The sequence below is a fragment of the Dicentrarchus labrax genome, unplaced genomic scaffold, assembly GCF_905237075.1.
Source record: "Dicentrarchus labrax unplaced genomic scaffold, dlabrax2021, whole genome shotgun sequence".
Taxonomy (NCBI): Eukaryota; Metazoa; Chordata; class Actinopteri; family Moronidae; genus Dicentrarchus; species Dicentrarchus labrax.
In genome coordinates this window covers 19,289,663-19,304,890 of record NW_026136708.1, presented here as the reverse complement: position 1 = coordinate 19,304,890, position 15,228 = coordinate 19,289,663, and the positions used below count along the sequence as shown (strand labels likewise).

At 37.5% G+C, this 15,228-nt stretch overlaps 1 protein-coding gene across 3 annotated transcripts; it reads right to left on the bottom strand.

Annotated features, from left to right (window-relative positions):
• Window positions 1-2,522: 2,522 nt before the first annotated feature.
• Window positions 2,523-14,680, bottom strand: pax1b (paired box 1b). 3 transcript variants are annotated; one of them, XR_007885573.1, is made up of 6 exons: window positions 14,562-14,680; window positions 12,517-13,107; window positions 10,349-10,482; window positions 8,800-9,034; window positions 7,765-7,879; window positions 2,523-7,649 (listed from the first exon to the last, which is right to left on the bottom strand). XR_007885573.1 is itself a non-coding variant. In XM_051408420.1 (5 exons), exons 1-5 carry the CDS (start codon window positions 14,563-14,565, stop codon window positions 7,579-7,581), a joined length of 1,035 nt encoding a protein of 344 aa, XP_051264380.1. In that variant the 5' UTR covers window positions 14,566-14,680; the 3' UTR covers window positions 2,523-7,578. The 3 variants fall into 3 exon arrangements, 1 of the variants encoding a protein (XP_051264380.1); XR_007885574.1 differs by having other exon boundaries at window positions 7,765-7,876; XM_051408420.1 differs by lacking the exon at window positions 7,765-7,879.
• Between the last annotated feature and the right edge of the window lie 548 nt (window positions 14,681-15,228).

The following is a 15,228-nucleotide window of genomic DNA, read 5'->3' as shown; positions in this document are numbered from 1 at the left end:
GTGATCTATTGTATGAAGAGATCATGATGTCAGTGAGATTTCCTGAATAAATAAAGCTTAAAGGACCAGTGTGTAGGATTTAATGGCATCTAGCAGTGAAGTTGCAGAGCTCTTTCAATACAGCTCTGCCTTCCAAGCGTGTAGGAGAACGTGAAAGGCCATATGTGTTTGGTTTGTCCGTTCTGAGCTACTGTAGAAACAATAAAAACAAACAATAGATCGGCCTAAATGTTACACACTGGACCTTTAACTAACCAACTATCAACAATATGTCCAATAAATTCTGCACTATCCCCTTAAGCTAAGCGTTTACTTCTTCTTCAGTCAAGTGTTGTGGAGGAGTAGACAAACATCCCAGAGTCCCTGCAGGTTCTTCAATGGACCCTCATTCAGATAAGTGTTGGTTCATCTCATGGTTTATACAGACGAGTCTATTCAGTGCGGTTGAGCCGAGAGGAAGTGCCACATCGGTAGTCCACCACACTGGGCCTTTTGTGTTTTTCGCAACTTTAACGCCCACCATAGTTTCTTCTACATGCTTCACAGCTCGTTCTCATTACCCGGTCGTCAAATACAGATGCGAGTGGTGTTCAGTTAGTTGCAATCTGTGAACTTTACTTCTGGTCTGTTCTATTTGTATTCTATTTAATTTATCCAATTTTTAAACTTTGATCTAAATTCTCCAGAATGACACATATTCGCAAAAGAAAAGTTCAGTTTTCTTATCTAACACAGCTGTGGTTTGTTTAGGTTTAGGCACACAAACCACTTGGTTAGGGTTATAGGGAAAGATCATGGTTTGTGTTAAAATAAGCACATGGTTAAGGTAAGGGGATGTTTGTTGTCATGGTTACAATAATAACCACAACTGGTGGCTCCCCTAGTCACGCATGTTTTCATATTACAGATAAACAGTGCACTAAAATATGTTTTTGAAAAGATTTTAGTTGAGAAATAGGCAACACAATGACAGAATCTTGATTCGTATTTGATCAGCACGGCCTAGTTTGACAGTTTTATCGTCTATGTTACTCAAAATTGGACCATAATTACATAATGTATGGAAGAACACTAGGAACCTGCGATTGAGACTAAACTAATTAGGAAACTGTTTATTGAACTAATAAATCAAGTGAGGAGTAGGGTCATTTGGCCCTATGACTCAATACTATCTGGCTTCTTTTTATGCAGCCCATGCAGCTGCCCCCTACTGGTCATTAGAAAGAATGCATATTTAACAAACTTAAGTGTTGGCTTCACAACGAAAGCTCTGTCCCCTAATTATATACTGTCAGTGTATAAAACGTGATATAAGAGCAGTACTTCCTTTTTGTTTGGTTCTAATTTACAAGAATCATAATAACTTCAGTCACTTCAACACAAACATATATATCGTTTTGGGACATTTGCTGAAACAGGATAGTTCTTATAGGGACTATTTCTTTGGTACAAAGTAGTTCAACTAAGATGTTAAATGCTCATTCTGGGAATAATTCATGTTATATGCAAAGCAAAACTTATTGTTTTAGTTTATAAGAGAACATTTTTAAACATGATCTTCACCATTTCAAAAGGTCAAGAGCATGAAGTTAAAACTATTGTATTTAAATAGAGTCACTTAGAACCACAGAATATACAGGCAGCTAACAAAGTAAATAAAGTCATTTTTCTTCTGTTTCTCACAGTTGTCATAACTTTTTGATCTTTGTGAAGCGCTGACAACTAATGATGGATGTGATTGCAACTGTATTTTCCCACACTACTTCATAAAAATATGGAAAAGTAAAAGAAATCCCACAACTTTAAGTAATACTCCCAAAAAGTACTGTCACCACAAAGCTGCACAACTGCAATAACAGGAGTAAACGTAGTTAGTTACTTCCACTCTTTTTCATGGCATCCTCACCAGCCGCAACATGCCTTGTGAGAAGCAGAGCATGGCGGTGGCTCGGCACGCTTCACTTGTCCTTAAGAAAAGAAACCTGTGCAGGTGAAAAAAGTTGTATGCCTCTTTTTTTTGTGAAACAAAACAAAAAACTGGGACAAAAGTGCTTTACCAACTCTGTGTTGTTTTTAAATCAATCTTCACTAAACAGGTGAGATACTGTATTCTGAAGGCTCGAAGGATCTCAGCATATAACAAGTCAGTGGTATGATGCCTTCAGGTACCAGGGGAAAGGTCCATCACTTCCATTTTACTGTGAAACCTGAGACTTTTGCTTATCTTCCTCCTCCCCCATTTGCTCAACTCTTTTAAAAGCCTCTTGGTGTTAATCCTCAGGTCAAATATTGTGAGAGTTTCTGTTGATGTGTGTGAGCCCAGATCTTCCCTTTAGATCAGCAGGAAGCATCAACAGATCAGCAGCACAGGTAAAAGATCTGGTGATCGGCAGAGATTCATCCACGGCTTTATGACCTGCTGGACAACCTAAGGGTATCATATTGGCTTGTCAAACAACCAGATTAGTTGTAAATAAAACAACCTGTTAAGCTTATTGTATATGGGAGAAACAAAGACACAGTGAAATTGCATCTTTAATGGGATTGTGGTGAGACATCAAACTGTAAACTAATGGAATATCAGCAGAAACGACGGAAAACCTTTGATCTGACATAGTTTTTATGGGATAGTTTTCTGATTCCTTTACTGGTTAGATATGTATGTTCACACCTATCACTACACGAGGAAAACACAAGACAGATTGACACTTTTTGGTAGTGTTAGTTACAAATCGACAGACATACCAGCGCACAGGTTGCTCATAACAGCGTAGGTAACTTGCATAGGGGGTGGCGTAGGCTTGCCGTAGAGCCGACACACAACTATGAAACAGCCTTTAGGGGAACCCCACATCAATGTAACATTATCTACCTCTAAACGTGGATCTGACTGGGGGATAAGGTAATTCACTTGAGACGGTCTGATTATGTTTTTTAAACCTTTTAAACCTTTTGTTGATGGGTAGATTTTATCTTTGTTTGAACAGAATTACTCACAAGGCATCTGTCACAGCACTAGCCTATGGTCCTAGAACTCAGTGCTATTGAGATGGAATATGGAAAACATAGTCCAAAAGCAAGCAACAGTATCAGGATGAAGAAGACTGTGAAAGGGATAGTTGTTGTTTTTGACGCCTTCACCTGAAGGAACATATTTTTCTTACTTTCCAGTCATGAATCTTGAAAACTATCACGCTTTGTAGACCCACAAAACTCTATCACACCCGACATACCTCTGATGGAGATCTGCATTAAGCTACTCATGTGGCACTATCACGAGTCGCCATAAGCAGCAACACAAAACATTCACAATAACACAAAGATGAGCTGACGGGAAGAAAGTGTAGAGCCTGGGTGGCAGCAGGGAACTATCTTACAGGAGTGTTTGAGGTTAAAGATGGCATGTCAGCAGGGTGTGTGGCATCATGGACGACAGTCAAATAGCTCAGATGGCATTTGTGATTATCCATACAACATGAACCTGTTCCCTCCTCCCTCACAGCTTTGTTATGTCTCTCTGTCTGTCTGTCAGTTTCCTGCAGCACAGGCAGCTATTCATTAGAGATGCTATCAGATGGCAAAAGACACTTGTTTTTTCAGCAGTATGATATCGAGGTGAGATCTATGGGAACCGTATCTAAATCTGCCCCAGTGAGACAGTTGTGTTTGTGTTTATGGAAACTTTGAGTACAGAGCGAGTTCATGACTGTTATCAGACAAACATCATGCGTCTTTCAGTTGGACAGCCCCACAACAGATATATAATTTAAATAATTTCTAAAATGGTATCTAATGGGTTTTGAGCAGGTTTTTTATGGGTATGTGTAACATGTTTTTGAAGCTGTTAAAAGCTCCAGTGTGTAACATTTAGGACGATGTATTGTCAGAAATGGAATATAATATTACAAGCACATGCAAAATCATTCCGATGAGGAGAAAACCTCCATCACGTGAGAGGAAAAGAAAAAAAATAAAGGAGATTCCCTGTCTGACATGTTAAGCCCTCATGATTTATACCTGATGTTGACAGGGTTTTGAAGTAATAAGCCAGGAACGTGCTTTGTGCAAGGCCACGCTACACTGGCGAAGACTGCAGCCAAGCATTCAGAAGAAACCACACGGCATTCAGTCACGAATCTATGTGAGGTGTTCACAATGCAAGATTCAACTGTGGTTAACAGCTACCGAGATGATATTAGTGATCATGAACGAGTTACGCAAGACTGACTCACTCTGTGATACTGTATTTCAATTAAAGTAATTGTTCTATGCCTACTTCATCAACAGGATGTGTATGTTGTACAAGACTCACAGTCATACAAGAAGTCAGAGAAGTTTGGTGCATCATAGTTATTGCAACAGCAGGTGTTTAAACTACGTCTGATCTAATTATGATCGTATCAGAGCGCACGGTTTGTGAGTTCGGCAGCTCACTGTTGTTTCACGTTCAGCCAGTTTTCTTCACCGCGCCGGCGCCTTGATTCTGTTGGTGCTGAGAAACAAACGTTGACCCCAGTTGGTTGGCGTGTGGGGGCGATGAGTGTGTGAAGAACAACTATGCAGAAAGGTGAAAATGAGTCATATTACAAAACATTATCTGAGCAGGTACCAACACACATAAACACAAGGGAGGTTTGGTGTGGTTAAAGGGGCAGCATGTGTACAAAACACAAGCTCTAATCCAGTTGTTAATGTCAGTAGAGAGTACAAATTTTCCATTTTATGCAACTTTATACTTCTACTCCACTAGGCTACATCTCAAAGGCATTATATATATATTTGTCTCTTTTTTCATACCCTTTCTCGTCAAAAAACTCAATAGGAAACAGTGTGAGCACAACTATGGCAAGTGTGTTAGGTATAAGATGGTCTGTGAACTGTTTTGTTTACATTTTATAAATAATAATAATAAAATAAATGTCTTTTTCTTTATACATTTTGCTAATCTGGTGTTTTGTTTGATCGTGTTTCATCAATAAAAATGAACGTTGTTGCGTTTTCCTGATCTCCATCCTTAATTTGGTCATTATAACTGAGGAATACCGGGCTTATCCTTTAATGTCCATCCCTGAGAGTCCTGGAAGTGACTCCAGGTGGATGTTTGTAGCTGAATCACTGAGCAATACAAAGCAGCTCACTGAACAGAACGAGGACTTAACAGGCTTCCTAAATGACTCAAACGCTTCCTACAGAGGCAGTTTTAAACAATGAGCTGATGTTTGCTCTGTCAGTCTGCGTCTCAGCCCGACTCAGATTGTTCAGGTATTAATGGACGGCCTCTATTTACTTTGAGCTGTTTGCTGCTGGATCATCTTACACCTTTTTCTTTACCTGCAGGAAACCTCTCCTGACCTGCACAGAGACCAGACAATGAGTGACAAACTGGAGCTGGTTTTCCAGGTTTGGTTGTTTTTCTTCCCTGTTTGATCCTTTAGTACCAATAACACACTTTAAAAATCATTTGTTATGTAAAGGTAAAGATCCTGCACTGAAAATGTTACTTAAACCTACTACAAGCAATTTTAACTACTGATGAAACAGTCTCACTGATGCCTCTATATGACCTACTTAAACAAACAAGACCATCAGCAGGAAGATTGGCTCTTTCTATGTAGTTATTCTTCATGTCTGCCACAGGGTTGGATTTGTTCGGATTCCCCTTGAAATCAATGAAACAAGGCGGTAGAAACACGCTCTCTACAGGGGCCGCCAGAATCAACAAAAAAAGTTCCATGTTGTTGCTTTAAATGTCCAGTGTGGAGGATTTAGTGGCATAGTTGAAGATGAATGTTCGTATGTACAGCCAGTGTTTGGTTTGTCCGTTCTGGGTTACTGTAGAAAGATGGAGGGTCAACGTCGCGGACTCCATGAAAGGCGTCCTGCAGCATCTGTAGATACCAACGACTAATTCTAAGGTAACAAAAACACAACGATTCCTGTTGTCAGGTGATTATTCACTCATGAAAACATAGGTGTTATCAGGGAACTATACTTAAGGTATTAAAAGTTAAAGTACTTACCACCTTTATGAAACTGGAAGCATAAAACGTTGCATTCAAAATGACCTAAATGATTATAAATGATTGATAAATTGTTGTATGTTTTGTTTTTAAAATCTTCATTTGTAAAGTAACTAGTAACTAAAGCTCTCAGATAAACGTATTAATAAGTTATTTACCACAACAGAAAATCCTAAAGCTCAAGTATTTAACTTGTTTTTTTTAAATATTATCTATATGATTTATTATGTTTCAGGTAGTTTAAATAATAAGGATAGACCTTTAAAGTTAACATGGCAGTGGAGATTAGCTGGTGTTAGCTTAACCCTTAATGGCAGGGTAACAAAACAGATTATTGCCAGACACAATGTTGATATTGGACAATTCTGCAAAACCCCTTTACTTTAAATGAGTATAAATATCTGTGTACGTCATGGTAGACGATCCTATAAAAACTGTGTGTATTTACTAACTGAACTTTAGGTTAAAAATATATTTATTATATTTGACCATCTGTTATTCTTCTCTGCTCTGCTCCAACATCTGGAAAACTGTTCCCGCTTCGTGCTCTCAATACTACTGACATACATTTTCTATTGCATGTCTTTATTAAGCACATTTATAGAAAAATATACTTACAGCTTTACCAAAATATTTTACAAGATGATACAATCCCGATAGCAATTTTTATTTTTGCCTTTTATGACAAAAGAATGGAAAAAGAATGGAGCTTTAATCAACAGATAATCTTATTGATCGATCCTCTCAAGTTTGTTAAATATAAAGCTACAGTGAGCAGCTGCTTAGCGTAGCTTAGCATAAAGACTGGAAACAGGAGAAAACTGCAAGCCTGGCTCTGTCTGAATGTAACAACATCTCGCTACCAGCGCCTCTAAAGCTCGCTAAATAACAGCTTGGTTGTTTAATCTGTACAAAAAGTGCGTGTCGAATTAAAAACAACTATTCGCTGTTTTACAAATGGTTACTATTTCTGTAATCGAAATTACGACAGCATCAGAGCGGATGAAAGCACAGCCTGGAACATTACAAACATTGCAAAATGAGATAAAATGTGTCAATTAGTGAGCTTTAGAGGTGCTGGAAGGTGTATTTTGTTACCTTTGGATAAAGCCAGGCTAGCTTTTTCACCCTGTTTCCAGTCTTTATGCTAAGCTAAGCTAACTGGCTGTTTGCTGTGGCGTAATGTTTAACAGACAGGCAAGAGAGTGGTATCCATCCTCTCATCTAACTCTCAGCAAGAAAGCTATAATTCTACATTTCAGGAAATATGCTCATATTTCCCAAAAATGTAGAATCATTACTTTAAAACTGTGTTTATTTCTGTTCAGGGTATAAAGGGGAAAAAACAGACCGTTAAAAGGAAAACGAATGGTGATGGATTTTACATTTTTGGGTGCATTTTATGTGTTTTTCCTTCACCGCACTGCAAGGAGTTGATCCTGGCTGAGTTGTAACAGTCAGAGGAGATTTCTCTCTCAGGTCTTCAGCTCTATCAGAAAATAAAACCTGACAGTCTTTTAGCGTCACATCTTCGTCTTCTTGTGATTCCTCAGCGTCGTCACGAGGCCGAAGACAATCTGTGAGCAGCAGGATGATGTTTGTACAGAGGACCCTGAGGTTTCCTGTCCTCTGCACAGAAAACAACGGAAATAAAATCATTAATCGTCACCATCAGGGTCATCAATCTCATGTCAACATCTGAATTAGTTCATCAAAATTCAACACGTCGCACGGCTTTATTCACCTTTTAAATATCGACCTGTTGAACTCTGGTGATCATTATCTGTTTGTTGAGCTTCATGAACAACTGGTTCTGCCTGCTGTGTGTTTATGAGCACTTGAAATGAGGCTTGAAGCTGCTGGTTGGAGATCAGATTTGTGATCATTATTTTCAACTTTCTCAGTCAAATTTTACGGCAAATGTGAGTTTGTAAAGACTTAAATGTAATAATTGCGATGACTGAAGAGGCAAAATTTTAGTTAAAGTTAAAGTTAAATTAGTGTTTTATATTGAATGTGTATATGAATTGTCTGCTGCTCTCAATAACAACCAAAACTCAGCCATATCTGCAGTTTACACAGCAGAAATGTTTCATTATATCATGTGTATTTATGATTGAACGAACAAACTGAGACAAAATATGAATTAAAACAAAAACTACACCAGGAGCTGCAATTTGGGACCATTTTAATCTCAACACGCCCTACCCTGCTTCGAAAAAACATTAGTGGTTGTTAGGCAGGGAAACGCAGCATTTAGCAAAAAATAAAGCCCCTCAGATGTGTTTTTATAGCTTAAAACACAGGATGGAAGTACTGCGGCTTTTTAGATGACAGTTTCTTAGATTTGTAATTTTCAGTCAGGCCACAAAGTTAACTTCCTCTTCAGCGTCCATCCTCCGAAAGACTGAAATACTGTGAATATCAACAGTGAGCTGGAGGAATCTGGGGGCAAAGAAATTCCCAGAGTCCACAATTTCTGTATATATGGTGTCAAACAGATGGAACTCGTTTTAGTTAAGTGAAATACAAATAAAAGGAAATGTCTTTAGGTTTAGTCAAGCATGAGACTGGGGATTTCTACGTGACCGTGAGTCTATTTCCTTCACAAACTGATACTGCTCATATTACAATAAAAACACTAAAATTAACATTAAAACTAATAAAAACTTAACATTTTTAAAGAATAAAAACTCTGAAATGAGCAAACCCACTCTGGAAACGAAACTAAAATAAAAACTAAAGAAAAATACACAACAAGTGTCTGATTCAGTCTCACCATCTCTTTGTGGAAGTTTGAAAGATGCTGCAGTGTGGAAATCTGCAGCCTCCAGCGGGGCTGCAGGGCCGGGACGAGCCTGACTCTGGGTCAAACTGGGAGATAGACTGCAGGACTGGGGCTGCCAGTGGTGTCCAGTGCTCATGTAGTTGGCTGCTGGACCTCCGTACACGCCGTACTGGTTCGGTGGAGAATACGCACAAGCTGAGACGTAACCAGGCAGACTGGATGAAGTCTGAGGACAGGAAAGAGAAAATAAACAATGTTTCTCCCTCGCTAATGAGAACTTCTGAAAAACACAGAATTATATTCAATGACAAGGTTTTTCAAAATAAGTATATGAATAGATAAAAGTCACCTGAATTATCAGGACTCAACCCCGAGGGATCAGAAATATCCTCTGCAGCTTTTATAGAAATCTGGCCTGCAGGTGTTTGAGAACAAACATACCTGCACAATTCTCAACTTGTTAGGAGCCTCACTGACATAACACATTTCTTAAACTCTAATTATAACATTAACTTGAAGCTTATTCTAACTGAACCTTAAAACCAACTCTTAACCCTTCAAACATCCACATTTCAACAAAATACTTTCCAAATTCGCCCCAAAATTGTCCTTGAATCTCAAAAAACGTCCTCACTTCACAAGAACGTCTTATTTATGTAGTTTTCTATTCAACCGAACACACGTATTTGCGAGCCTTCACTTTTGACGACCATCATTGACCAACATTACCCGTTTCCCAGACCCCAATTTGATCTTAATTTAAATATTTCAACATTAACTCTAAAACCAAATCTTAACTCACTTTGATTCTACTTTTCAAAAATGTTTTTGAATCCAAAAACAATGTCCAAAACATTTCCACATCTTTAAAAATGTGTTCACTTTCACTGATTCCCAACAAAATCCACACTTGTAAAAAAGTCCTTTTGTCTTCCTGCCAATACTTACTCCACCATTCTCAGTTCAATGTGTATTAAACTGCAGGTAACCATTAAACTGACTACAGTCACACTTTGTTTTACTTTATTAATAAACTGAAAGTGTTCTCATATAAGAAGAATGAGAGAAAGAAAGAAGAATGTCCAACATTTCATTTATTATCATTCGTCAATAAGCTGCAGCTGTTTGTAGTTTACTCCTAAACGAGCTGGAAAACAGGAAGTGGGCCTCGATGATAGCCAATAAGAGCTCTGGTTATTACACGTGAATGCCTCAGTGTGCCACTAATTAAAAACAGAGCTGGCAAATGAATAAATGAACAGATCGAAATAAAAAGAGAAAGAATTTTACTTTTTAAAAATGAATTTGTTATTTTCTCTTTCAGTAACTATGATGTCAAATTAGCCCCTAAATCCCTCTTTAATTCAACCTTTTTACTAATATTCTTTGATTTCTTTACAAAGTTAGTTAGTCCCTGTTTTTGTTGTTAAACATCAATAATTCAAATTTACAAGTTTCTGCCGCATTCGGCCTTGAGAAATCAGATTTTCTTAGAGAGTAATTGTTATAGTTTTAGTATTATAGAGTTTATTTCATTTACCTGCTGTGGGTATTTGAGGTCTGGCTCGTTGTTGGTTTTCTCCACTGCACTGATTCCACTGGGAAACGCTCTCATGCTGGTCATACTGGTCCAATCCTCCATTTTGGCTGCGTGTGCATCAGATCCAGACAGTGCTGGAAAAAAAATACTGACTTAACACAAATTTAACTATTTGAGCTGCTTCTTAACAAAAGCACGGCGTAAAAGATCAGTTTGCTTTGTATTCAGTCAATTTAAGCCATATTCAGTCTTCAAATATCAGTTTTTTAAAGGGACTAACAAGCAGGAAGATTAAAATGTTTTACTCAAGAAAATTCTCATATAAGAAATAAAAATTATACAAAATATATCTCACTATTTCCATATTTTTTCCAACCAAACAATCAATTGATTAATGGTGAAAATAATCTGGTAATTAATCCATTATGATCATCATCATTAGTTGCAGTCAACACATAAAAGAGTGAAGAAATAAGTTTCACCTCAACCAGCTGCAGCAGTAAAATCCTGCTTTTACATCAATGCATGAGTCATAATGAACTAATGACAACAGCCACAGGGCACATTTTACATTTTCCTGGTTATTACTGACATTATTTTACATTTTAGTAACATGCAGCTGTGTTTTTAAATGTACTTTTACCACAGGATCTGAATGAGCACAGGGATGATATGAAAATGTAACGTCATATTTATCTTGATTGCCTAATTAATTGCGATATTAACGTGACAATCATGAAAATATACTTCATACTTTTAAAATGGAATCTAAAACAAACTGGCATCACTCTACAGTTTGTTAGAAACACATATTTGGAATCTTTTTCCACATATTCAGTTTAAATATAATATAATATATACATTATTTTGTTGGTTTTGTTCAAAATAAATCAGGAAATTAGTGTAGGACTGTTTACTGGTGAGCTAGACAGCTGTTTCAAGTCAACCCATGTAAGGATATTCACAATTATTAGAAAACATTGATGTGTTTTATCATGATAATATCGGTTATGGTCCTATTATTACCTCTCCATCAATGTCAGTATATAATAAATATATATATATATATATATATATATATATAGGCTATAACTGTATCATATAACCCCGAACCCTCAAACATCCCAGCACTGTTTGTTTTGTTTTAATGTGTGGATCATATTTTTCAATCTTTGTTGCAAAGTCTGTTTAAAATAAAATAAAAGTACTTCTGAACAACGTCTGTACAACGATGTGATGATGAAGCCAAAGACAGGAGATTCCAAAAAATGCATTAGGCTACATATATATGACTTGATATGATAAAGAGGAAATAATTAATATAAATTAGCGATTAAAGGAGATAATATATAATAATATTTGTATTATTTAATCTGTGATTCTCCTGAACCAGTGTGTAGAAATCAATGACAATTTTGGGACAGAAATTCTGTTTATTCTAATTGTCTTATTTCTTTCTCCGTCAACATTTGTGAACAATTCGTTTTTAAAAGGCGGTTTTATTGATTAATAATTACTGATTTATGGAAGACAATTTAAATTTGTTTATCTTTTCAGGTAAACTTCTTGGATATTTTGTTGGCAAATTAAATAGGTTTAAGTTTGTTATTATTTTTCCTTATTTACACCAACATTAAATTAATAACTGTATGAATAAACTCTTTAAAAAAAAATCTAATAATCAAAAGAAAGCACAGACATTTCATTATTTACTTTATTTATCTCAAAACATTATTTTTTTTTGTTCACATTTCTCTTAACAAAATAATGTTGTTTTGCTTTTAATTCAGTTCAGGTTCATTTTAACCACCACTGACTCCATATTTTCAAAATTATTGTATTTGGACAAACATTCATTAAACAAAATTAACTTTATTTGAGTGAGAATATATATATATATATATATAGTGTGTGTCCAAATATATCAGAAATATGTGACTGAATTTAGGAGAAATGTGTATAAACCCATAAGTCATCAGAAGACGCACAGTATCGATTTTTATTATTTCTAATTATTATTTTATCTATTTACCTGTAGCCTGGGTAAGTCTTGTGTTTTAATATTTAATTGTGAACATCAATAATCAGATCATTATATTTATGTGACAGTGGGAGAAGTTTGGTTTTCAGTGAATTTAAAGTATAAATCTGGAAGTTTCTCCACCAACCTGTCGGGTCCATGAAGGCTCGGATGCCCAGGATGTTGTGCCAGCTCCGCGGCAGGCCGACGTGTCCTGCAGGGCCGCCGCCGACCCTGGCCCCGGTGTGGGTGACTGCGGGCCCGGTGTAGGAGGAGTACGGGTAGACGTGTCCGTACTGGAGCTGAGCCGGGGCCGGTTTGCTGCTCTCATACGGCTGTGAAAGAGTCCCGATTTTATTCCTGAGGATCCGGCTGATGGAGCTCACAGACGGCACGTTGTACTTGTCACACACCCCGTCCGACAGCAGCCGGTCCCGGATCTCCCAGGCGAAGATGCCCGGGTCGTCCTGCTTGTAATCCCGGATGCTCTTCACCACGGCGGGGGTGGTGACCCGGGGCTTGCTGCCGCCGATGGCTCCGGGCAGGATGGAGCCGGTGTCGTTATAGCGGGCCAGGATCTTGGACACGCAGCCGTGGGAGACGCGCAGCTGGCGGCTGATGTCGCAGGGCCGCATACCGAGCTGCGCCAGCTCCACGATCCGCAGCCGCACCGCGTTGGGAAGCGGCCGCCCGTTGACGAACATCCCGCCGAGCTGGTTCACCTCCCCGTAGCTCTGCTCTGCGCACACGGGGCAGACACAGGAACATAAAGCGGGTTTCCTTTATCGGTTATTCTTCAGTTATTGATTATAATGTCCGGTTTGGAGCTCAGTCACATCAATGGTGCAAAAAAACTAAATTAAATGGAAAAGAAACTGATGGTTTGTCAGAAAAAAACATGTTTTTTCTTGATAAATAGTCGAAAAAATGTAGATGTAAGTAATTTAGAAGGCGGAGAATATTAGAGGATTTCTTTACTTTCATTGCACATGTTTTTATGCATTTAATAAGTTGGTATACACAAATCAAATACAAAATTTTAATTAACACAAATATGTTCACAAATTCGTTTCATCATAATAATGTTAATAAAACATTTATTGTGTTAATGTCTTGTTTATTAGGCCTGTGGCACTATGACAGCAACAAGGCAGTACATTATCATTAAAGGGCCAATTAGTGTTTGCCATTTCAATTTAAGGTTTATTCTCATTCACCATGAAGAGTTTGATTTATGGAAGAGGATTTAAATTTCATGTTGGCCTGCTGGGATTACAAACTTGTCTCATGTAAACAAACCATTAACAGCCTCAGAAAACATGAATAAATCAGATTATGTTGTCAGATTATTAAAAAGGCCTGTCAATCAATTTAGGGGTGAAGGTTGTATTTTACATTTTTTTTGCTTTAACTTAAAACTACAAAACTAAAAGTGCTTCAGGGATATGTCCAGACTCAATCTCTCTCTTTTATTCATTTAAGCATTTCAGACACTATATAGAGCAGCATATTCAAGTTTTTGTGATACATTTACATTTCTGGACAAACAACAAACTGCACCAATCCAACATTTGTCTCTTCATTCTCATTTCATTCAAAGTGTTAAACCTACAATATACATCTCAAGATGTGCAGGAAGCAGCATTTACTCTCCGTTTGTTTTAATTAATCTGAAATTTTCAGTTTACATTTTAACCACTGATTTGTTTTTTAAAATATACTATCAGAGTCAAATTCAACTGCATGAACAATTTTCAACTTATTTTCTGCTTTTATCTGACTTTTTAATTGAACTACAATTAATCTAAATTTACAACCAACCATGCATGTGAACAACTTTTCCCTGAGTGAGGAGATTATAGTAAATGTCCAGCATAAAATTTTTTCCATTGAATTACATTTCACTAAACTGAAAACTAGAACACCAGACAACCCTTTATCTCCATGAAGCTGATATCTTAAAAATACCTTAACTTAAGACCTCTAGAGAAATTAAATAAAGTTAAAGCAGCTGTAGTAGCTGTAGGTGGAAAATTGGGGGTTTTCCTTTCCTTTCCTCCTGCTGCTGGTGTCTATAAGGACTCTAAAAGCACAGCCTACATTTCCAAACAGGGAACAAAAACAATAAGATAACATCCAAAAATCTCTCTCTTTGTGCTGTTTTGTGTAAAAGTTCAGTTTTTGTCGTCTTACCCATCAGCTGCGGGTCCACAGCGTCTCACCGATCCACCATCGAACACTCCGACTGCAGTCTGCAGGGATCTGAACCATCTCCTCCTCCTTCTCCTCTGGGTGGAAGTCGTGTCATCGTTTCCTGTTTGCAGGGCAGGAGGATCATTTGGCGTCAGCACCCAGAAAAACGAGGGCTCCTGAAGGGCTCTTTCATGATTTTAAAGCTGCAGTCCTCATTCCACTGAAAGTCCACATGTTGACACTGAACACGTCATAACAGGCTGATGAAAGATCTTCCCTTTTGACTCTGTAATGCTGCATTTCTTTCCCTATTTGGAAAGCAGAACTCACACAATCTATTGTTCAATGCAGTGAAAGCAGTGGTACTTCTTCAGTTGATTGAGGGTACATAGAAAGACTAGCTCAATGTGAAAATAGAGAGTGTGCGTAAACTAGGTAGAAAGTAGACTTTACATAGATAATTGATCAAAAGTTACTAAAAAGTAGCCTAATGGACAAACATTTGAAAAATAATGTATAGTAATCAAAAAAAATAATGGATAGGGCTTGTACAGTTGAAACAGTTAGGGTATAAGTACCTAATGGGATGAATTAACAGTTGTAATAGTTAAATGATGGGTAAACAGTTGTAATTAGCTAAAAGTAACAACCAGCAGGAGTCCACACA